We start from the raw sequence: 23,998 nt of genomic DNA, 5'->3' as shown, positions 1-23,998 counted from the left end.
TGACCCAAGCTGACACTAGTGCAAAGTCCACCACAGCTGCCAGAGTGGCTTATTGTGCCTCTTTTTCAACAGCTGCTCCTGCCATAGCCCCAGCATCATGCATAGATTAGTCAGCTGAATTATTTGACCACAGCATCAGCCAATTGCTTCTTGACGATGCACAGAAATGACTTCATTCTGATGTTGGTTCTGAGGTAGAGAAAGTAGGAACATACAGAAAAGGGGAGAACACTGATAAACATAAAGTATTGCCAAGTTGGCTCCAGTGATGATGAGGATGGAGGGGATGATGATGATGAGGTCATTGATAGAGATGTTCCAAACACCCCCCTGTTTGGAAGTTCTGGTGCGAACCATTCGGCCCTGAGCTGCAAACTTCATTAAAGTCTATGGGAGCCGAACATGAAAAATGAAAAGTCCCCATTTTAAAGGCTTATATGCAAGTAAGTTATTTTAAAAAGGGTATGGGGGTCCGGGTACTGCCCTAGGACACATTTTCTTTTAACCACTTGCCGACCGCCTCACGATGATGTACGTCGGCAGAATGGCACAGGCAGGCAGAATCATGTACCTGTACGTGATCTGCCTCCCGCGGGCGTGGGGTCCGATTGGACCCCCCCGGTGCCCGAGACGGTTGGCTTGTGTCTGGGAGCGATGAGAGGTGAGGGGAAGGCCATCCATTCGTGGCCCCCCCTCGCGATCGCTCCTAGCCAATGAGGATCTTCCTCTGCCTCAGTAATGTAAACAGAGGCAGAGGCAGTGATGTAATCTCTCCTCGAGCCGTTCTTTTTTGTTCCGGCGCCGAGGAGAGAAGACATCAAGTAAGTGAGTGCACCAACACTACACGTTCAGTAGAACACGCAGGCATACTTTTCACCCCCCAGTCACCCCCCCCGATCACCCCCCTGTACCCCCTGTCACACTGACACCAATAGCAGTTTTTTTTTTGCATTGGTGTCAGTTTGTGACAGTTATAAGTGTTAGAGCAGTTAGGGTTAGCCCCCCTTTAGGTCTGGGGTACCCCCCTAACCCCCCTAATAAAGGTTAACCCCTTGATCACCCCCTGATGCCAGTGTCACTAAGCAATCATTTTTCTGATCGCTGTATTAGTGTAACTGGTGACGCTAGTTAGGGAGGTAAGTATATAGGTTCGTCGTCAGCGTTTTATAAGGACAGGGACCCCCATATACTACTTACTAAAGGTTTTAACCCCCTGATTGCCCCCTAGTTAACCCTTTCACCAGTGATCACCCTATAAATGTTACGGGTGACGCTGGTTAGTTAGTTTGTTTTTTATAGTTTATTATAGTTTTAGGGCACCCGCCGTTTATTACCTTATAAAGGTTTAACCCCCTAATTGCCCGGCGGTGATATAAGTTACGTTTTTAGGGTCAGATAAGGTCTGCGTCGCCCCAGGCAGCGTCAGGTTAGCGCCAGTACCACTAACAGCCAGGCACGCAACATACACCTCCCTTAGTGCTATAGTATCTGAACGGATCAATATCTGATCCGATCAGATCTATACTAGCATCCCCAGCAGTTTAGGGTTCCCATAAACACAGTGTTAGTGGGATCAGCCCAGATACCTGCTAGCACCTGCGTTTTGCCCCTCGGCCCAGCCCAGCCCAGCCCACCCAAGTGCAGTATCGATCGATCACTGACACTTACAAAACACTAAGCACACATAACTGCAGCGTTCGCAGAGTCAGCCCTGATCCCTGCAATCGCTAACAGTTTTTTGGTAGCGTTTTGAATCAGTCGCTAACAGTCAGGAGCTTTTTTGCCTGTGAGTTTCACTAGTGTACCCCTAAATTTAGAGCCCAAAATGGCAAATCGAAGGTACACTAGTGAAGAGGCCTACACGTTTCTGAGCATGACAGATAGTGAAGAGGAAGTCACTCATCTGTCAAGTTCAGGCTCAAAATACGACTCTAGAGGACAGCGGCTCCATGACAGATAGCTCTGACGACAGAGTTGTGGTCCCTGCTAAGGTCAGACGTACCAGACCTCAATCTTCTTCTTCTGTCCTTGAAGTGCAAGAACCGCAGGTCTCTCTTATGGAGCAGAGAAGTACTAGTGCCGCTATTCCTTCTGGTGAACTGGCAAGCACCAGCGACCTAGTACACCCTGGTCGTACATCCAGCACTGCAGTATCACGTGGTGACGTGGCGAGTCCAAGCTGCAGTTCAAGCTGGCGAGGTGGCAAGCACTAGTAGTGTACCGCTGCCACCAAGAAGATGAACACAGGCCCGCCGTGCCCATAGTGCCCTTCCTGCTGCATTCGCCAATCTGAATTGGGAACCCACCACTTCCGCAGCACCCGTACTTCCCCCATTCACTGGTCAACCCGGAATTCAGGTGGAAACAGTTGATTTTACGCCACTAGATTTGTATTCGCTGTTTTTCACCGAAGATCTCTATAGATCTATTGTGGACCAAAGCAATTTATACGCTGGTCAACACATCGCCGCTAATCCCCAGTCCTCCCTTGCCAGAGATTGGAGACCAATTACGGTCTCCGAATTTATGATCTTTCTGGGCCTTTCCCTCAACATGGGCATAAATAAAAAGAGTGAGTTGCGGTCATATTGGTCCACTGACCCAATTTACCATATGCCCGTGTTCTCTGCTTCCATGGCCAGGGCACGATCCGAGCAGATTTTGCGGTTCATGCACTTCAATGACAATGAACTCTGTCGTCCTGGTGGAGACCCTGGATACGATCGGCTCTACAAAATTCGGCCCCTCGTAAACCACTTCAACCAGCGTTTTGCAGACTTGTTTACTCCCCATCAAGTTGTCTGCGTTGATGAGTCCCTGATTAAATTTTCTGGCCGCTTGTCATTCAAACAGTACCTTCCCAGCAAGCGTGCCAGATACGGGGTCAAGATGTATAAGCTCTGTGACAGGGCCACAGGCTATACATGTAGATTTATGGTTTACGAGGGCAAAGATAGTCACGTAGAGCCGATAAACTGCCCTGACTACATAGGAAGTGCTGGCAAGATAGTGTGGGACTTGGTGTCACCCTTATTCGGAAAGGGGTACCACTTGTACGGGGACAATTATTACACGAGCGTGCCACTTTTTAATCACCTTTTTGATCAACAGATTGGAGCATGTGGCACCGTGCGACCTAATCACCGGGGCTTTCCCCAGCGGCTTGTAGATTCCCGTCTTAGGCTGGGGGAGAGAGCCTGCTTGCAGTGTAATAATTTGCTCGCTATGAAGTGGAGGGACAATAAGAATGTTTTCGTTCTTACCTCCCTTCATGCAGACACGACGGTCCAAATTACTACGGCGACTGGTGTTGTGGAGAAACCCCTCTGTGTCCACGAATATAACCAAAATATGGGAGGGGTGGACCTCAACGACCAGTTGTTGGCGCCGTACCTAGTTGCCCGTAAGACCAGATGCTGGTACAAAAAAGTGTCTGTTTATTTATTTCAATTGGCTTTGCTGAATGCTCATGTGCTATACAGAGCTTCAGGACGGACTGGATCCTTCCTTAAATTCCAGGAAGAGATTGTCAGAGCCCTTCTGTTTCCAGACGGTGCTCCACCTCACCATCCCCAACCAAATGCAGTAAGCCGGCTGCATGAGAGGCATGTCCTCTCGAGTACCCCTACCCAACGAGCCCCCCAAAGAAGATGTTGTGTCTGTAGCAATCGCGGATTTAGGCGTGACACCCATTATTATTGTCCCTTCGATCCTGACAATCCTGGTCTATGCATTGGTGAATGTTTTGAACGCTACCATACACTAGTTAGTTTTAGCGTAGGGTACAGCATTGCACAGACTAGGACACACTTTCACGAGGGTCTCCCAAGATGCCATCGCATTTTGAGAGACCCAAACCTGGAACCAGTTACAAAAGTTAAAGTTACGAAAAAAAGTGTAAAAAAAAATTAAAAAAATAGAAACACAAAAAAAATATAAAATAAAAAAAACAAACATAGTTGTCATTTTATTGTTCTCTCTCTCTCTATTCTCTCTCTATTGTTCTGCTCTTTTTTACTGTATTCTATTCTGCAATGTTTTATTGTTATTATGTTTTACTGTGTTTGCTTTTCAGATATGCAATTTTTTTATACTTAACTGTTTACTGTGTTTTGTTGGTAACCATTTTTTTGTTTTCAGGTACGCCATTCAGCTGCAGAGCGGAATTATTTATCTTGACAGCAACAGCATTTGCTCCCACGATACATAAATCCATGACTCCAGCGCTGTCGGAGGTGATTTCACCACCACAGTTACATACTTCAGCATATATGCCGAAGCGTGGGGGCAGCAGTGGGTGGAGGAGCGATTTGCTCCTGCCTTTTGTGGGAGGATGCCCCCATGCTTCGGCATATATATATTTTAGGCACAGGTTGCGTTAAATGTTTTATTTTTTACTATCTTTTTTTTGTATTTGCTTTGCAGGTATGGTAAGTCTTACTGTTATACTGTAATGTTACTTTGTTTTATTGTTAACCATCATTTGCTTAGCAGGTACGCCATTCAGTTGCAGTGCAGATTTATTTATCTTGACAGCAACAGTGTTTGCTCCCACGATATATAAAGCCGTGACTCCAGCGCTGTCGGAGGTGATTTCGCCACCACAGTTACATACTTCAGCATATATGCCGAAGCGTGGGGGCAGCAGAGGGCGGAGGAGCGATTTGCTCCTAACTTTTGCGGGAGGATGCCCCCATGCTTCGGCATATATATACGGTGCATGTATGCCCATCATTAGAAGTGGGTGGATGAAGGGAGGTATTCTAATGGTGGGCATACCCACCGATCAATCTCTTTTTTTCGTTCAGCCCACAGGCTGCATGAAAAAAAAGTTTACAATATATGCCCAACAGGGACCAGCAATGTACTGGTATGTTGCTGGACTTTGAGTGGTTATACCAGAATGATGCCTGCAGGTTTAGGGTATCATCTTGGTATCATTCTTTTCAGCCAGCGGTCGGCTTTCATGTAAAAGCAGTCCTAGCAGCTAATTAGCCTCTAGACTGCTTTTACAAGCAGTGGGAGGGAATCCCCCCCACCGTCTTCCATGTTTTTCTCTGGCTCTCCTGTCCCAATAGGGAACCTGAGAATGCAGCCGGTGATTCAGCCAGCTGACCATAGAGGTGATCAGAGACCAGAGTGGCTCCAAACATCTCTATGGCCTAAGAAACCGGAAGCTACGAGCATTTCATGACTTAGATTTCGCCGGATGTAAACAGCGCCATTGGGAAATTGGGAAAGCATTTTATCACACCGATCTTGGTGTGGTCAGATGCTTTGAGGGCAGAGGAGAGATCAAAAAGAGTACCTGTCACTACCTATTGCTATCATAGGGGATATGATTGCTATCATAGGGGATATTTACATTCCCTGAGATAACAATAAAAATGATTAAAAAAATTAAAAATGAAAGGAACAGTTTAAAAATAAGATAAAAAAGAAAAAAAAAAAAAGAAAAAAAAAAAAAAGCTCCCCTGTCCCCCCCTGCTCTTGTGCAAAGGCGAACGCAAGCGTCGGTCTGGCGTCAAATGTAAACAGCAATTGCACTATGCATGTGAAGTGTCACCGCGAAGGTCAGATCGAGGGCAGTCATTTTAGCAGTAGACCTCTTCTGTAAATCTAAAGTGGTAACCTGTAAAGGCTTTTAAAGGCTTTTAAAAATGTATTTAGTTTGTCGCCACTGCACGTTTGTGCGCAATTTTAAAGCATGTCATGTTTGGTATCCATGTACTCGGCCTAAGATCATCTTTTTTTATTTCATCAAACATTTGGGCAATATAATGTGTTTTAGTGCATTAAAATTTTAAAAAGTGTGTCCCAAAAAAATGCAATTGAAAAATCGCTGCGCAAATACTGTGTGAAAAAAAATTAATCACCCACCATTTTAATCTGTAGGGCATTTGCTTTAAAAAAATATATAATGTTTGGGGGTTCAAAGTAATTTTCTTGCAAAAAAAAATATTTTTTCATGTAAACAAAAAGTATCAGAAAGGGCTTTGTCTTCAAGTGGTTAGAAGAGTGGGTGATGTGTGACATAAGCTTCTAAATGTTGTGCATAAAATGCCAGGACAGTTCAAAACCCCAAGCTATTTGCTGAGAGGTATAGTGAGTATTTTGCAGACCTCGCTTTTTGTCACAAAGTTTTGAAAATTGAAAAAAGAAAAAAAAGGGGGGCAGGAGGCGGAGCCTAGCGGAGCAGACATGCATTGTTAGAGCTCCACACCACTGAGGAGAGAAGAGAAGGACAAAGCGGAGCCTGCAGGCTCAAAAGGTATCCATTTGAACCTTTTTGCCCCAGGGAACAAACTGTGAAAGTTTGGGCAGGAAATATGGTACTGGGAGGAAACCATGGCAGAAATAAAAATCACCTCACAAAGAGCTCACAGGCACTCACTGCAACTAAAGCAGCTCCAGTCACCTCACAATATACAGCATCAGGGCGCTCTCACAGACAGAAAATGTCACAGCAAGACTCTCCATTTGAGTCAGATACAGAACAAATCCTCTCACAAACTTCTCCACAAGCCTCCTCAGTATCCCCAGTAATATTATTACAATTTGAAAAGATGCTTCATAAGGCTTTAAAACAAACCTCAGACCAAATAACAAAAAGCCTAACCAAAGAAATAAGAGAGCTGGGAAACCGCACTGCAGCCTTAGAAATAAAAATGGATGAAATTTAAATTACAACCCAAGAAAATATAACAGAATTGGAACAATTAAAAAAAGAGACTTTAATACTTCAATCTAAGCTCGAAGATTACGAAAATAGAGCCAGACGTTCAAACTTGCGCATAAGGGGAATACCTGAAACTGTGACAGACCTGCAATCTACTATTACTGCTCTATTACAAGAACTAAAGCCAGATATCCCTATTGAACGTTTAGAACTGGACAGAGTACACAGAGCCCTCACAGCCAAAAAGAAAGATGGACCCCCACGTGATATAATCACAAAATTTCATTATTACAGAACGAAAGAACAAATACTAATTGCTGCAAGAGAAAAAAAGGAACTTAATTTTCAAGGACACAATTATCAAATTTTTGCTGATCTATCCCAACTTACTATTACTAAAAGACGATCCATGAAACCCCAACTAATGGAACTGCAACGCCACAACATTATGTATCAATGGGGCTTCCCCTTTTCAGTCAGATTTAACTACCAAGGTACAATTTACAGAAGCAGATCAGCAGATGAACTACAACAAACCCTTTTAAAATTAAATCTGACAGAACCCACAAGCAGCAACACTCCCACACGCAGAAGAATGGCATCATCTTCACCTTCAGGCAGCATCCAGAAAATCTCAGAACAAAATGGGAATCATCATTCTCACAAAAGAGGCCGTTATGCCACATCATCCATGGACCAAGAAGATTCAATGGACTGACATCCTAATTCCTGATATCTCTTCATTTATTATACTAAGAGATGGTTCTCTATAAAAAAACCTGTATTTATAACTGAATGTAACTGCATTCTGATAGTCACACACTGTGTGGGATCATGTTACATTCCAGTTATAATTCTTATTACTTCTGATTCATATAGCCTTAGAATATATAAGTGAAATAAGGAAATTCTTGTTCAGTTATATATTTTCAGGTAATAACAATAGATTTATTACTTTTTAGGACAAATATGTTCAATAATCCAGAAGTAATGGAAGCTTCTTTCTTTTCTTAAAATAAATATATTATTACCTAACTAGTTCCTAGAACTATGTTTTTGTTTATTCTAATCTGAAGCAACACAACCTCAATTTTATGAGTTAACATATCTAAACAGTTACATATGAATAAAATATGTAATTGTTTACTCTAAAAGGGTTAAAATCCCAAAATAATTCAAACTATCTTCATCAATACCAAAGTTATTAACAGTACCTTTCTAACTGAATTATTTAGCCTAGGGCAAGACTAACCATATACAACCACCCTGGAATAAATAATTTCAACAAAAACTATATTCTGCACTCCAATTAATGAAACATCATTTTGATGTCTTTTGACATAGCACTTCTCTCCTGTAAGCGGAAGATCCGTGTACCCCCATTAGCCCTCCTCATTCTCCCAACCATATTATGTGGGAGTGTGACGAAGGCACTTATTCCCCTGAGAGAGATATTTATTCTCTTTCACGGGTAAATTGTGATTACTTGCAAAAAATAATTTATACAATGTATCATCTAATCTCATATGTTTTTTGTTTACTCTTTACTCCAGAATTCACTGGTTTCTTTTTTATCTATTCATCTCTTCAGTCCACACAGGTTGATCTGTGCAGTCAGCTCTGCATAACAAAAAGTAAGTCAAAACTATTTGATCTATTGCCATGGCACCACTGAATATACTTTCCCTGAATGTTCAGGGAATAAATGTCCCTCAAAAAAGGACCAAAGCCTTCCATACTTTCCATAACAAGAAGGCTCACATAGTATGCCTCCAAGAAACACACTTCACCAAAGATTCTACTCCAAAATATATTTCTCCTTTTTATCAACAAATTTACACGGCTTCTGCCTGTACCAAGCAAAGGGGAACTCTAATTGCATTTCACCGATCCACACCATTCACCTTATCATCAGAAATTAAAGACCCAGAAGGTAGATACCTGATACTCATGGGTTATATAATGGATACAGCAATCACGGTGATTTCCTACTACGCTCCTAACAAACAACCTACACCATTCCTCTCACATATATTACAAGTGATTAATACACACAAAATAGGAACAGTGATAATGTGTGGGGATTCGAACCAGGTCCTCCTCCCATTTCTAGATAAATCACCTTTTACACCATCCAAAATAACCTCTAGATTACCTTTTTCTCAACTTCTTTCCAAATACAATCTAGTAGATTCATGGAGAGAAAGTAACCCAATGAAAAAGAAATTCACTTATTTCTCGCACCCTTATCAAACCTTCACCAGAATAGATCATATTTTTCTAACAATAGGAATGATACCAGAAATTATTGCATCAGATATAATTCCGATTCCGTGGTCTGACCATAATGCAGTATACACTACTATAGCCTCAGCCATACCAAAAGCGCATGACCCAACGTGGTACTTACCGGACATAATGCTCAAACACCCACTACATCAGATGGCCATTGAACAAGCTTTAAAGGAATACATATCAATTAATAATACAACAGACATCTCCCCAATAACACTGTGGGAAGCTCATAAGCCTGTCTTGTGTGGTACAATACAAAGACAAATGGCACTATTTAAACGGGAACGCAAAAATCTAGCAAAAAAACTAGAACTTAATTTTAATGCAGCCTACATATCATTTCAAGATAATCCATCCCAGAGTACAAAGTCTCATCTGGAAAAATCTAGATTGGAATACGATCTATTTCTCACTGAGTCAGTTGATAAATCCCTCAAACGCTCCAAACACAATTTCTACATGAATACAAACAAACCAGGTACATATTTGGCTCGGGCATTAAATTCAACTAACAAATCTTTCAAACCAATACGTTTGAAATTATCAAAAAATGTTTACACTTGTAATCCAGTTAAAATAGTCCATAAATTTCACTCACATCTCGCAACTTTATACAAGACAAACAATGAATTTAATCCTACAGAGGCTGAATCCTTCTTCTCAAAAATAACCTTACCTGAGTTATCTCAGAATCAAAAAAGCAGTTTGGATGAGCCTATAACTATAGATGAAGTTGCTAACGCCATAAAAGACCTAAAACTTAACAAAAGACCAGGCCCAGACGGCTACTCGGCTTTATACTATAAAACATTCTCAGAAATACTCTCTCCCATTCTCACTGAAACTTTTAACAAACTTCTAGATGGACATTCTTTTCGGCAAGAAACACTAATGGCAATTGTTTGTATGATCCCAAAACCCCTTTCTGATGATACTTCCTGTGTGAATTATCGGCCTATCTCTCTGTTAAACCTCGATATTAAATTATTAGCAAAAATAATAGCAAAACACCTCAATAGCATTATAGGAAAATGAATACATAGAGATCAAGTAGGCTTCATGCCAAATAGACAGGCAGGCGATAATAATCGCAGGGCAGTGTTATTGGCACATATTGCTAAAAAACGGAAAATCCCTTTATGTTTTCTATCTCTCGATATTAAGAGGGCATTTGACACAGTATCCTGGCAATATATGCAATATTCATTACAAAAATGGGGTTTTGGACCCCACTTTTTAACATGGATCAAAGCATTATATAATAAACCCAAAGCCTATATAAAATATGCTGGATACAAATCTGAAGCCTTTAATATCGAAAGAGGTACCCGACAGGGTTGCCCATTATCTCCCTTATTATTTGCCCTTATACTTGAACCCATGGCCCAATACATCAGAACAAACCAAACTATAACTGGCATTGAAGTAGGAGGTATTACACACAAACTATGTATATTTGCAGAAGATATATTACTTTTTCTATCATCACCACAGGTCTCTGGTCCTAACTTAATACCAGCTCTTGATGGATTTGCAGCCCTATCCGGCCTTATGATTAATCCTAAGAAATGCCTAGTGCTTAATATTTCACTCACAAACATGGAATTGATCCCGGCTAGGGCTGCACTCCCATTCACATGGGCAGAAAAATCAATCCCATATCTTGGAATTCATTTAACAGCATCTCATTCTGACTTATTCTCAACCAATTATCCTCCTGTATTAAGACAGATCACAAATCTAATAAAACAATGGTCGCAACTTCCTTTATCCTGGATAGGGAAGATTAATGCAATCAAAATGACTATTCTACCCGAATTGCTTTATCTATTCAGAGTCCTCCCTATTCCAATTCCTTCCTATTTTTTGAGAATAATACAAAAAAGAGCAACTTCGTTTATATGGGGCTCTTCTAAACCACGTATACCTATACACACACTACATCTTCCCAAAAATAAAGGAGGCCTGGGATACCCTAATTTTACTAACTACTACAGAGCAGCACATTTGGCCAGTATTTGTCCAAATACCATGCAAAAAAGGAAATCCCATTATGGGTATTTATAGAGGCTTCAGAAAATGACCCTCTATTAATATCAAATTTATTATGGCTTGATCCTAAAGACCGCTTTAAAATTCATAATCCCATAACTAAACACTTCTTATCTCTCTGGGATAAACTAAAAACCAATTATCAGTTACAATCTCCACACAATCCTCTCCTTTCTTTTATCAGAAATCCGGCCTTTTATCCGGCATGGATCTACCCAAATTCTTTTAAAGCTTGGACAACATCAGGCATTCAGACACTAAATGACTTCATAGCATCTAAATCATTCCTTTCATTCCCATCGCTTAGAGAAAAATATGATCTACCAAACTCTGAGATATTTAGATATCTCCAAATCAAAAATTTCTATACACCATTCCTAAAGGGGGATACACCATTATCCCAATTATCCATTTTTGAATCAATCTGTACAAAAGATCCATTTGCTAAAGGTACAATTTCATCACTTTATAATCAATTATATGGAGTAGCAAATCTTAATAGACCCTCTTACGTTCAGAGGTGGGAGGAGGACCTGGGACGAACTTTAGAAGACACGGACTGGTCTAACATATGGCTCACATTTAAGTCATCTTCACCCAACATCTTAGCACTGGAGACAAATTATAAAGTCCTAACTCGCTGGTACCTTGTACCCGCTAGAGTGGCAAAATATTCACCTAATACCTCAGCTCTTTGTTTTCGAGGATGCCCAGAAATAGGCACATATTTACACATATGGTGGACGTGCCCAGTAATCCAAACCTTCTGGAAGGAAGTCTTCGTGATTGCATCTAAAATATTTTAAAAAATAATACAACCAGATCCATATTTAACTTTACTTAATCTAAAACCGGAATGGTTAACACTCTCTCAATTCAAACTTATGATCCAACTAATAACAGCTGCAAAACAAACAGTGGCCAAGGCATGTAAATCTCCTACATTGGTACTAGCAGAAACAATTCACAGAATGAATAATACAATGTCCCATGCTAAGATGGTAGCCATCGATCAAAATCAAATTCCAAAATTTGAAAAACTTTGGCATCCTTGGATAAAACAACAGTTCCTGTCAAACTTCAATGACTATGTCCTGTTGCCATGGTAACAGATTAAATGACTTACAGAGACACCCATTCTAAGGCTTCAAAGAGAACTAAAAAGAATAATAAACTGACGAGCGGGACAACCTTGTGGACCATACCTCTACCTTTCAACCCTTTTTCTTCTTTCTCTTTCCTTTTCTCCACCTTACGATTAAAGCTCATTATCAGAATTTATTTGACCTATATACACTCTACTTGTAAACAATATGTATAGTAGGTATAAATCATTTAAATACCTACAAAAGTAACTAAGGAAATGATATATATTTTTAATTTAGGTTTACGTGAACCCAATGTTTAATATTTGAAATTTCATTATATTTACCTATATAAACCCTACTGTAAAACAATGAGCTTACTTTATAGATCCTTGTAAACTTACTTTATGTATCTTTATAACATTGTATACTCAATAAACTTCTTTTGACAAGGAAAAAAGAAAAAAAAAAAATTTCTTGTCTTTCTTCATTTTCAAAAACAAATGAGAGCTGCAAAATACTCACCATGCCTCTCAGCAAATAGCTTGGGGTGTCTAGTTTCCAAAATGGGGTCATTTGGGGAGGTTTTGTGCTATCTTGGCATTTTATGGCCTTCAAAACTGTGATAGGTAGTGAGGAGTAAAATCAAAACTTTACGCCCTTAGAAATCCTAAAGGCGGTGCTTGGTTTCGGGGCCCCGTACGCGGCTAGGCTCCCAAAAAGTCCCACACATGTGGTATCCCCGTACTCAGGAGAAGCAACAGAATGTATTTTGGGGTGCAATTCCACATATGCCCATGGCCTGTGTGAGCAATATATCATTTAGTGACAACTTTGTGCAAAAAAAAAAAAAATGGTCACTTTCCCGCAACTTGTGTCAAAATATAAAATATTCCATGGACTCAACATGCCTCTCAGCAAATAGCTTGGTGTTTCTACTTTGCAAAATGGGGGCATTTGGGGGGGGGTTGTGCCATCTTGGCATTTTATGGCCTTCAAAACTGTGATAGGTAGTGAGGAGTGAAATCAAAAATTTACGCCCTTAGAAATCCTGAAGGCGGTGCTTGGTTTCGGGGCCCTGTACGCGGCTAGGCTCCCAAAAAGTCCCACACATGTGGTATCCCCGTACTCAGGAGAAGCAGCAGAATGTATTTTGGGGTGTAATTCCACATATGCCCATTGCATGTTTGAGCAATATATCATTTAGTGACAACTTTTTGTAAATTTTTTTTTTTGTCATTATTCAATCACAAAAAAATTTATATTCAATGGGCTCAACATGCCTCTCAGCAATTTCCTTGGGGTGTCTACTTTCCAAAATAGGGTAATTTGGGGAGGTTTTGTACTGCCCTGCCATTTTAGCACCTCAAGAAATGACATAGGCAGTCATAAACTAAAAGCTGTGTAAATTCCAGAAAATGTACCGTGGTTTGTAGACACTATAACTTTTGCGCAAACCAATATATATACGCTTATTGACTTTTTTTTACCAAAGACATGTGGCCGAATACATTTTGGCCTAAATGTATGACTAAAATTGAGTTTATTGGATTTTTTTTATACAAAAAGTAGAAAATATTTTTCCGTTTATAGCGCAAAAAATAAAAATGGCAGAGGTGATCAAATACCATCAAAAGAAAGCTCTATTTGTGGGAAGAGAAGGACACAAATTTAGTTGGGTACAACATTGCATGACCGCGCAATTAGCAGTTAAAGCGATGCAGTGCCAAATTGTAAAAAGTGCTCCGGTCAGGAAGGGGCTAAATCCTTCCGGGGCTGAAGTGGTTAAAAGATCGTTTTATAGGAGCAGTGATTTTATTGAGGTTTAAAGTAAAACAATAAAAATGAAAAATTCCTTTAAGTATAGTACCTGGGAGGGGGGTCCCCTTAGCCTGCCTTGGCGGGTGTGGTGATTGACGATGGTGTTATATTGGGGCACACTGTTTTTTTATTTTTTAATAAAGAAATTGACAAAAACTGTCTCTGTGTTTTTATTTATTGTTGGCACTTTTTTGGTGAATGGGTAGGGGCACAATGTACCTCAATGCACTCCATACTCATTCCCATGGGGGACAGGATCTGGGGGCCCCCTTGCTTCCAAATTCCGATATGCTCCCTGCCCACAGACCCCCATAACCACAGCCCAGGGTTTTGGGGATGAGTCTCTTGTCCCCATCAACATGGGAACATGGTGCTTTGGGTTGGGGGACAGAGCCCCCCATGCCCCAAAGCACCCCCCATGTTGAGGGCATTTGGCCTTGTATGGTTCAGGAGGGGGGGCACTCACTCATCCCCCTCCCTTTTCCGGGCCTGCCAGACTGCATGCTCGAATAAGGGTTTAGTATAAATTTTACCCATTTTTGACCCAAAGGGCCAAAAATGGATTGGGGAAGGACCCCCGTGCATTTTTTTTTAAACTTTTTTATTGCTGGCAATGTTTCTTTTTATTCAGCTGTCAGCGGGGAAGCCCATTGACAGCTGATGACTAATTGGTTGTTAACCACTAGCTGACCATGCTATAGCTGAATGATGGCTACAGCACAGCCAGTTAGTTCCAGGAGAGCATCTATTGACTTCCTCCCATGCTCATGCTTCTCGCATAAATTAGAATAATAAACAGAACCGCGCTAGTGAAGAGATATTTATATAACCGTGAATAATCTATATCTAGATAAAATTAACATTATCAAAATATCTCACAAATTGTGCCAGGATTGAAACAACACAATATATATTGAAACCCAAATATTAACATTTGAACACCTTGTGTGACTAAATAAATAAAATAAATATTTAATAAAAAAATCGGTGAATAATGTGACTGTAATGTAAAAGTCCTTAGAACAAATGAATCCTCAAAAAAGTGATAAAAAATGAATCAGTGACTGATAGTGACTTTAAATAAAAAAGTCCTTAACACAGATGATTCCACCAGTAGTGATTGAAGGTTTAATCAGCAAACACCCAGTGAAAAGGATCCGCCACCTATAATGATGTACGCTTACCAGAGGTAAGCTTTATTCAAGCTTATGCTAGAAATCTACTCTACAGGGACACCACCATCGGTCTCAGCACAGGGGGAGGACAACCCAGAACTCTCCGTCCAAAGAAACCAAAACTCAGCAGGAGGAACCCAGGGAAATGAAAAACACATCCTCCATAGTGTGAATCTGCATAGACAATTTTATTAAATAAAAGTAATTGCACTTACATGGAAAGAACGAATTAAAAGCATGTATCGTAGGACAGCCGGCCGGCCTGCATGCACCCGTTCACAGTGGGGTAGAAACTATGACGTCAGCGCGTCTGCCTTCCGACGTACGTTTCGTCCTTCTCGCATGCCCCCTGGGGCTCGCAGCCAGGAGTGTCCATGATGGCTGGGTGCTCAGGACCCAGCACATGAAGGATTAGGGAAAAGGGCCAATCACAGGCCTTTTCCCACGTGATCACTCAGTTCAATGATGGAGCAATCACTTTGTCAAACTGGCGCCATGTCCAGTTCATCTCTGTGCTCTCCTCACACCGATTGATACGGCGTGTGAGGAGACTGCAGCAGCCTGAGTAGGTTGCATTGGGGTGCCCACGGTGCTCATCCGTGCCTCATCACTGCTCATACATGCCTTAACCGTGCCCATCAGTGCTCATCAGTGCTCATCCATCCCTCATCTGTGCCCATCAGTGCTCATCCATGCCTCATCCGTGCCCATCAGTGCTCATCTATGCCTCCTCTGTGCCCATCAGTGCTTATACATGCCTCATGCCATTCAACGAGACATGGCTAAAGATGTCATGCAGTGCCTCAGCTGGTCTGTCTAGGGGACAGGAGCCACATTGGAGCAGAGATTCTTTAAGCTCTGCAGGGGCAGGCCCAGAGGTGATTCACACCATGGAAGCTTGAACCAGGAATGGTGGTGTGCGATAATGCCACTAACCTTCTGTCCGCACTTCGACAGGGAAAATTGACACATGTGCCATGCCTGGCACATGTCCTCAATTTGGTGGTGTATCATTTCTTAAACAGATACCCAGGTTTGCAAGATCTTCTAAGGCAGGCCAGAAAAGTCTGTAGCCAGTCATACACAGGCAGACCAGTTCGGTTGGTTGAAATTCAGCGACAATTCCACCTGCCTGTAAACCACCTAATTTGTGACATGTCTGCCACGTGGAACTCAACTTTGGCAATGCTGCAGTTGCTGCACATGCAGCAGAGGGCCATCAATGAGTACCTGTGTGAGTATGGCACAAAGAAAGGCTCAGGAGAGCTTTTTCTCAATGTCAATAGATGCTGATAAAGGATACATGCACTGTACTGTCACCATTTGAGGAGGCCACAAGGATGGTGAGCATGCATCAGTTGTGTTCCTGCTGGAGCATACTCTGCAAGGCATTATGGACAGGGCGCTCAAGGCAGAGCAGCGGGTGGAAAAGGAGGACTTCTTTTCATCTCAAGGCCCACTTTATGCAGGCACTATTCTTGTGATGCCACAAAATAAACAAGAGGAGAGGAAAGAGGATTCTGACAGTTTTGGAGGCATAGAGGCATAGAAGGAGAGGCAGGCATACATCAAACCTTACAGGAAGGTTTTCCATCCCCAGAAATCTTGAGAGTAGTACGTGGCTGGAAGGAGGTAGTTCCAGATACTGTTAACCTCAGTGACCCCAAGGACTCTGCTTCTCATACCTCCACAAACTTGCAGTGCATGGGCTCCCTTATTCTTCAAAGCCTGCAAAAAGACCTGAGAATTTGTGGCATCAAGGAGAAGGACCATTATTGGTTGGCAACCCTCCTTGACCACCGTTACAAGGGGAAAGTCACGGAACTCATTCTGCCTCACAGAGGGAGCAGAGGATGAAGTATCTTGAGGACACCTTAAAGACGAGTTTATGTAACGCCTTTCCAGACTCTGGTAGTTTACTGTCAACTTCCATATTCCATCGTCAGCATCTGCATCATATGGTGGAAGATTATTCAGTTGTGGGAATAAACATGGAGAGCTTTCCAGTAGATGATCCACTGGGTGTCTGGGTCATGAGAACAGACCACTGGCCAGAACTTGCCCAGTATGCAATTGAGCTGCTGGGCTGCCCCACATCCAACATGCTTTCCGAATGGGCATTCAGTGCTGCTGGTGGTTTTGTGACAGATAAAAGAGCACTTCTGTCCACAGACTCCGTTGACCAGCTGATAATTGTCAAAATTAATCAGTCCTGGATTAGCAGCAGCTATTAAGCCCCTGATGCCGATGTCGCTGATTAAGTGTTATTGCGTTTTCAAATCTCTGCAAGACTGTCTAGGCTACCTATCTTTGTGGGCGTTGATTTTTTCTTGAAGTAATTCTTTATATAGGTTTCATGGGCATACTTTTTTTTTTCGGCATCTATCGACAGGAGTAGACCTGGGGGCCCACTTTCTTTTATCCAATGAAGTAGAAGTAACGTTCACACCCCATTATCTCTTCCCTCCCTTCTACGGGTAATTCCCACCTGATCCGGATGTACCAAAAAGTTCATGAGTCCTTTCATCCTACCTGCCAATACCTTAGCGTACAATTTTATATCTGCATTCAGGAGCGAAATTGGCCTGTAGCTGGAACACATTGTCCCATCTTTCCCTTCATTCAGGATTACTGTGATCATGGCTGACAGGTCCTCTCTACTTATTTCATAGTCCACCCCCAGGCCATTCATATATTGACATAGCCTTGGGGTTAAAATCTCTTTGTATTTTTTATAGTAATATGTAGTAAACCCATCCGGGCCAGGGCTTTTCCCCTGGGCCGAATCCGATAGGGCTTTGTTTATTTCCGTCTCTGTTATAAGGGTCTCTAATGTCTCCCTTACGTTCCTTACGTTTACCTCCCTTTTCATCTGATTGACATCCACCCTGATCCACTGAATACAGATCCTGATTGTAATTTTTGAATGTTTCAGCTATCTCTTTAGTCGAGTGTACTTTGGTTTGAATTTTTTCAATATACTTTGTAGTTTTTTTCTTTTGCAGCATTCTGGCAAGGTTTGCTAGCTTTATTCTCCCACTGGTATCTTTCTTTAGCTATTCTATTGAAAGTTTTTTGGGTTTCTTGTTCCATAAGCCCCTTCAATTCATCTCTTTTTGTTACTAAATTTTGGAATACCCCTGAGTGTTTGCCCAGATGTTTTTTGTGTACTTGTTCGGCTCTGCATATTTCTTCCGTTAATTTTTTTTAATTTTCCCTGTTCTCTCTTTTTTTTCTTCTTGATCCTACTTCTATCTAAATCCCCCTTATGTAGGCTTTGTGAGCCTCCCACAAGGTAGCCCCCGATACCTCCCCTGTATCATTTATTGCAAAAAATTGCTCAATTTCCTTCTTCACTATTGCTGAGCTTGTCTCGTCCTGAATTAGGTCCTCATTTAGTCGCCAGACATTAGGTTGTCTTTGGTTTCCAGGGACGTTCATCTTCATACCCACTTGGGAGTGATCTGATAGTGTAGATATCTCTACCTTGGAATCTATCACCCAGTCAATGATTCTATGATCGACCAATATATAGTCAATCCTCGAGTAGGACCCGTGTACAGTGGAGTAAAATGTAAAATCTTGTGTTTTAGGGTGAAGGATCCTCCAAATGTCCACCATTTGGCACCTGTACAATTTATGTTTTATCTTCCTTAATTGTGCATTATTCGTCCCCTGCACACGGGGTGTACTGTCCAATCCTGGGTCCAAGCAGAAATTCATATCTCCCATCAGAATCACGTACCCCTTTTTGAAATCCATCAACTTCCCCAAGGTAACATTCAAGCATTTAATTGGATTCCTATTCGGAGCATAAATCTTTGCCAGTGTGCATTCCAATTCTCCTAATTTACCTTTTAGGAAGAGAAATCTTCCTTCTGGGTCCGTCAACCTTTCCTCAAGGATAAACCTGGTTCCTTTCTCGAACCCTATTGCAACCCCCTTGCACTCATAGTGATTGTATCTCCATAGTACCATGTCGGGAAATCAGAGGAGTGCAGTTTCACATTAGACTCATGGGATAGATGGGTCTCCTACAAAAAGATTACCTCTGCCCCATACCTTTTTAACTCTTTTAAAATCTTATATCTCTTAGTGGGAGTATTTAATCCCCTGACATTATAAGTTATGAAATTTATTGTTGTCGTTTCTTTTTCACTGTTTTCTTGTGCTGACCACACTTTTCTTGTCCTAGTGGAGGATCCAATGTACTTTTATACGCAATACCAGAGGTGCCCTCCCTCCTCCTCCCTCTCCCCCACACCACTTCCCACTCTCCCCTCACCCCCTCTCCCCCCTCGTCTTGGCCCCATTCAGTCCCCTAGATCGTTGAGAGCCCAAAAAACAAAGGCCCTCTCCAGATCTCTTTGTCCTGAGGTGAGACTCCAAGTGTGCCCCCCCACCCCTCCCCACAAGGTGAATAATGCGGGTGAGGTGAACCGGCCAATCACCGGAAGCCCACTCCTGATCGACCCACATCATCCTTCCATGACCACCCCCCCAAACCCACCCCGGACCACCCAACATCTAAATTTTAAATTATACCTATGACCTATGATTTTTATCTTCTTCCTGTAAGAATTCCTATTCTTCCTCAAACCAGCCCGGCAGGTCTGGCACCTGTAAATCAAGTTTATTACAAAATTCCCCTAGCTCTTCCGGGAAACGTAATTTGGCAGATCCCCCCCCTGAAACCCACCAGACAGGCTGGGAACCCCCAGCTATATCTAATGTTTTGAGTTCTCATCATCTCCAGTAGGGGCCTAAGTAGTCGCCTTCTTGCAAGATTTTCTGGGGCCAGATCGGAGTACACCTGTAACTCAGCTCCCTCATAGGACAAAGGCGGTTTTCCTCTTAATTTCGTCCAGATTTCCATTTTATCTTCATAGAATCTAAATCTTACTAATATGTGGGCTTTCTGTTTCTGAATTGTAGAAATTTCTGACCCAGTGCACTCTCTCTATTCTTAGGGGTTCTTCTGGTCCTTTGTCTAAAAGGGGGCCAAATATTGTATTAATAATTTTTCTCGAGTCCTCTCCCGTTTTTTCTGGGGCTGAGCGAATTCTAATGTTTTGCCTTCTGTTTCTATAGGATTGTATATGATTTTCTTCTGGTTTTGTTGTGTTATTTTTATTTGCTGTTTGAGTTTGCAGAGCTCCTGTCTTTGATTTTCTGTTCTTTTTTTCTGTCTTCTCTAATCTTTCCAGCAGATTTCCCAAGTCCCCTCTCAGCATATTTATGCTTGATTTTATTGAATTTTCCAACCTCAGGAACATCTCCATCATTTCTCCTTTTCTGGGGGGGGGGGTGTTGAGCCTCGACTGTTTTCCCCTCTACTCTGCTCATTTCTAGCTCGCTCTCTGTAGTAAAGTCCTCCCTGGAGTGGTCTGATGTCTCTCCAGTTTTTTTTTGTACAAATGGGCCACTTTACATTCAGACTAAGGGGACCCCTTAGGCCTTATATTTAAAGGAATTTTCATTTTTTTTGTTTCACTTTAAACATCATTAAAACCACTCCTCCCTTAAAAACAATATTTTTTCAAAGTTTTTTTTTGCATTGATACATGTCCCCCAAGGCAGTAGCTGGGCCCCCATACCCTTTTTATGGCCAATGACTTGCATATAACACTTCAAAATTAGGAATTTACATTTATCCAGGGTCCCATAGATTTCAATAGGGTTAGTGGCTTGTGACCGAACTTTTGCGTTGTTCGAGAGTTCTGGCACAAACCAAACCTTTTTGTAGAACCATTAATTTTTACTGACACCTAAATATATATCTAGACAAGACAACAGGAAGAGAGTATGTGAACCCTAGATTTATTTTTGGCATGTTTCATATGATGCCTCACTATATATAGTGTTATTAACTGCCTCACCAGGTGGCGCAGCTCTCGTTCTGGGCGGGCGTCATATGAAGTCCTCCCAGAACCGCTCTCACGCGCCCCTGGGGAGCACATCGTGGTGATCGGTGGTGCGGTGTGTCAGTCAGACACACCGCTACACTGATCTCGGTAAAGAGCCTCTGACGGAGGCTCTTTACCACGTGATTAGCCGTGTCCGATCACGGCTGATCATAATGTAAACAGGAAGAGCCGTTGATTGGCTTTTCCTCACTTGCGTCTGACAGACGCGAGTAGAGGAGAGCTGAGCGGCTGCTCTCCTGACAGGGGGGTCTGTGATGATTGTTTATCAGTGCAGCCCCCCTCGGATGCCCACCCAAGACCACCAGGATGCCGCCAGGACTAGCAGGGATTGGCACCACCCTGGACCACCAGGTATGCCACCCTAGACCACCAAGGAAATGCCAATCAGTGCCCATCCCAAATGCCTGCCAGTGCCAGTGCCATCAGTAATGCCTATTAATGCCATCTAAGAGTGCCGCATATCAGTGCCCATCAGTGCCCAGCAGTGCCGCCTATCAGTGCCCAGCAGTGCCGGCTATCATTGTCCAGCATTGCCGCCTAGCAGTGCCACCCATAAGTACCCATCAGTGCAGCATTTCAGTGCCCACCAGTGTCACCTATCAGTGCCCATCAGTGCCCACCAGTGCCACCCATGAGTGCCCATCAGTGCTGCCTATCAATGCCCATCAGTGCTGCATATCAGTGCCACCGACCAGTGCCTATCAGTACCGCCTATCAGTGCCCATCGTCAGTGCCTGTCAGTGCCCATCAGTGCCACCTCATTGGTGCCACCTTATTAGTGCCCGTCAGTGCCGCATTATCAGTGCCCATCAGTTAAGGAGAAAACATACTTATTTACAAAATTTTATAACAGAAACAAAGGAAAAAATATTTTTTTCAAAATTTTAGGACTATTTTTATTTGATAGCAAAAAATAAAAACCCCAGAGGTGATCAAATACCAACAAAAGAAAGCTGTATTTGTGGGAACAAAATGATAAAAATTCTGTTTGGGTACAGTGTTGTATGACTGCGCAATTGTCATTTAAACAGCGACAGCACTGAAAGCTGAAAATTGGCTTGGGCAGGAAGGGGGTGTAAGTGCCCTGTATTGAGGTGGTTAAGCATATTCTTTTTTTGTAAATGTGTTGCAAAGTTTCTTAGCCAGAGAGCAGCACTTCCTGTTTCAGGTTGACAACACTAAGCTGATGCTTCACAAATTTCAGCAGTGTTGTCAACCTGTTGTACTTACTTCTTTAGTTGACCATTGGGATGGCTATCTGCTATACCTAATGTTACAAACAGTAAGCTGCAAGTTGGTCACCTGTCACAAATCATGACTCTCCACCGAAGGATTATAATAAAAGTCTACTCTATTTTTTTGGCCACATTTGTGCTCACCTTGTGTCTATATTTTCCTTCATCTGTCTGACCTTTAAGAGAAGAATAATTCTGAGATGAGTACAGAACTTGTAGAGCATTAACCACATGTTCCACCGCGCGATACACAGGATCTGTAGTTCTGTCAGATGAATAATCTCCGGAGTCTGGTAAATGTTCCTGACCCGTACAATTGTGAAGAGAAATACGATAAAGATTTTCATACAAAGTATCTTTTTTTGTGTTCCCCGACAAGCAGAAAAGTGTTGTTATCCACAGATTTTCAAGTAACTTGTCTTTTGGGCGGATCATTGGATGGAAACCATCAACAAAATTCTTAAAATTCTTATCAGCTTCAGACCAAAAGTTCAAGGATAAGCTACAATTCAAAATCTCCGGATACTTTTCTAAAAGAGGAATGTTTGAGGCCCAATTAGGAGGGAGGATGAATGTTACATCCCCGTATAATCTTCTCAGTGAGGAATGAAACATGAAATCATGATATGTTCCACAGAGTATGATCACTTTTACCGATGATTTCTCAATGGTGCTATATGCACTTTCCAAAGCACGACTATCAGCCATTAATACATTGATACCAGTTGTTATTATAAAGGCCACACAATACTTAAAATATGACAAAATTCTAAATAACCAAGATGATTCTCTTGCTCCACTTTCATCTGCAGATGTTATTATTCCAACCCAAGTCCATCCAAAATGTCTCAGTAATTCTGATATATAATGATAAATCATAAAGTCATCTTGGACTGTACGGTAAAAAATGGGAACGCTAGCTCTGTCGTTCAAAGTATGATCCACTGCCCCATAACTGATCTAAAACACAGGATGATGTGTTTCAACATTTTGGCTATAAACTTAAAAGAAATAGCTAAGCTTCAAAGGATTTAGGAAGACACACTTTTTCTAAAATGAGATTTACTGCACATTCTCTAAACATTTACATACAAATCCTTAGCTGCGTCCATGAAATACATCCATATAAAGAATAACCTGCACATTCAGTGGGCCAAGCAACATATACCCTCATTCACCAAAATCTGCACTCCAGTGGGAAAAAGTGACATTCACCTCATAGCCACCTAAAAACTTTTTCTTGCAGATCCATAAAGCCATAAAAATTGCCTCCCTTTGAGGGCCACTAGTGGAAACTTTGCATGACTGCTGCCTCTCAATCCCTTCTGTCACTGACAGATGGAATGCAACTAATGATTATCAGTATCCAAATATGACATAGTGATCACATGCAGGCTATGGTCCTCATTGACAAAAAAAAAAAGCTTTCAGCCTACAGCTAGCCATTGCCACTTTTACACCAACTGTTTTTCTTTTGGGGTAAAGCTTCCTTTACCTGTAGGAGGGGTTTACAGCTATGGTCCAACATTATGCTAGAGCCAACAGTTGAAGGACGTGGCAATACACAGTGTGGAACACCATAGAAAAACACAAGGACACATTAGGAGACTTTTTTTTATTTTCTAAGTTATCTTTACTAATGCCAGATCCTCTGCTGGGATCAAAATGAAAGGAGCTAAATTATGTTCACTATATTTATGATTACTGATTACTAAGTTTTGCGCAATCA

At 41.8% G+C, this 23,998-nt stretch overlaps 1 protein-coding gene across 1 annotated transcript in view; it reads right to left on the bottom strand.

Moving 5' to 3' along the window:
* The window catches only part of LOC141112921 (vomeronasal type-2 receptor 26-like), a 34,637-nt gene extending 11,660 nt beyond the window's left edge, over nucleotides 1–22,977 (bottom strand). The window contains exon 1 of the mRNA XM_073606027.1: nucleotides 22,414–22,977. Within this exon, the coding sequence (XP_073462128.1) occupies nucleotides 22,414–22,977 (564 nt within the window). The remainder of the gene's footprint in view (nucleotides 1–22,413) is intronic.
* Between the last annotated feature and the right edge of the window lie 1,021 nt (nucleotides 22,978–23,998).

This window comes from Aquarana catesbeiana, linkage group LG11 (genome assembly GCF_042186555.1).
Source record: "Aquarana catesbeiana isolate 2022-GZ linkage group LG11, ASM4218655v1, whole genome shotgun sequence".
Taxonomy (NCBI): domain Eukaryota; kingdom Metazoa; phylum Chordata; class Amphibia; order Anura; family Ranidae; genus Aquarana; species Aquarana catesbeiana.
Note: the sequence above shows the minus strand (reverse complement) of the source record. Positions and strands in the feature narration are given on the sequence as shown.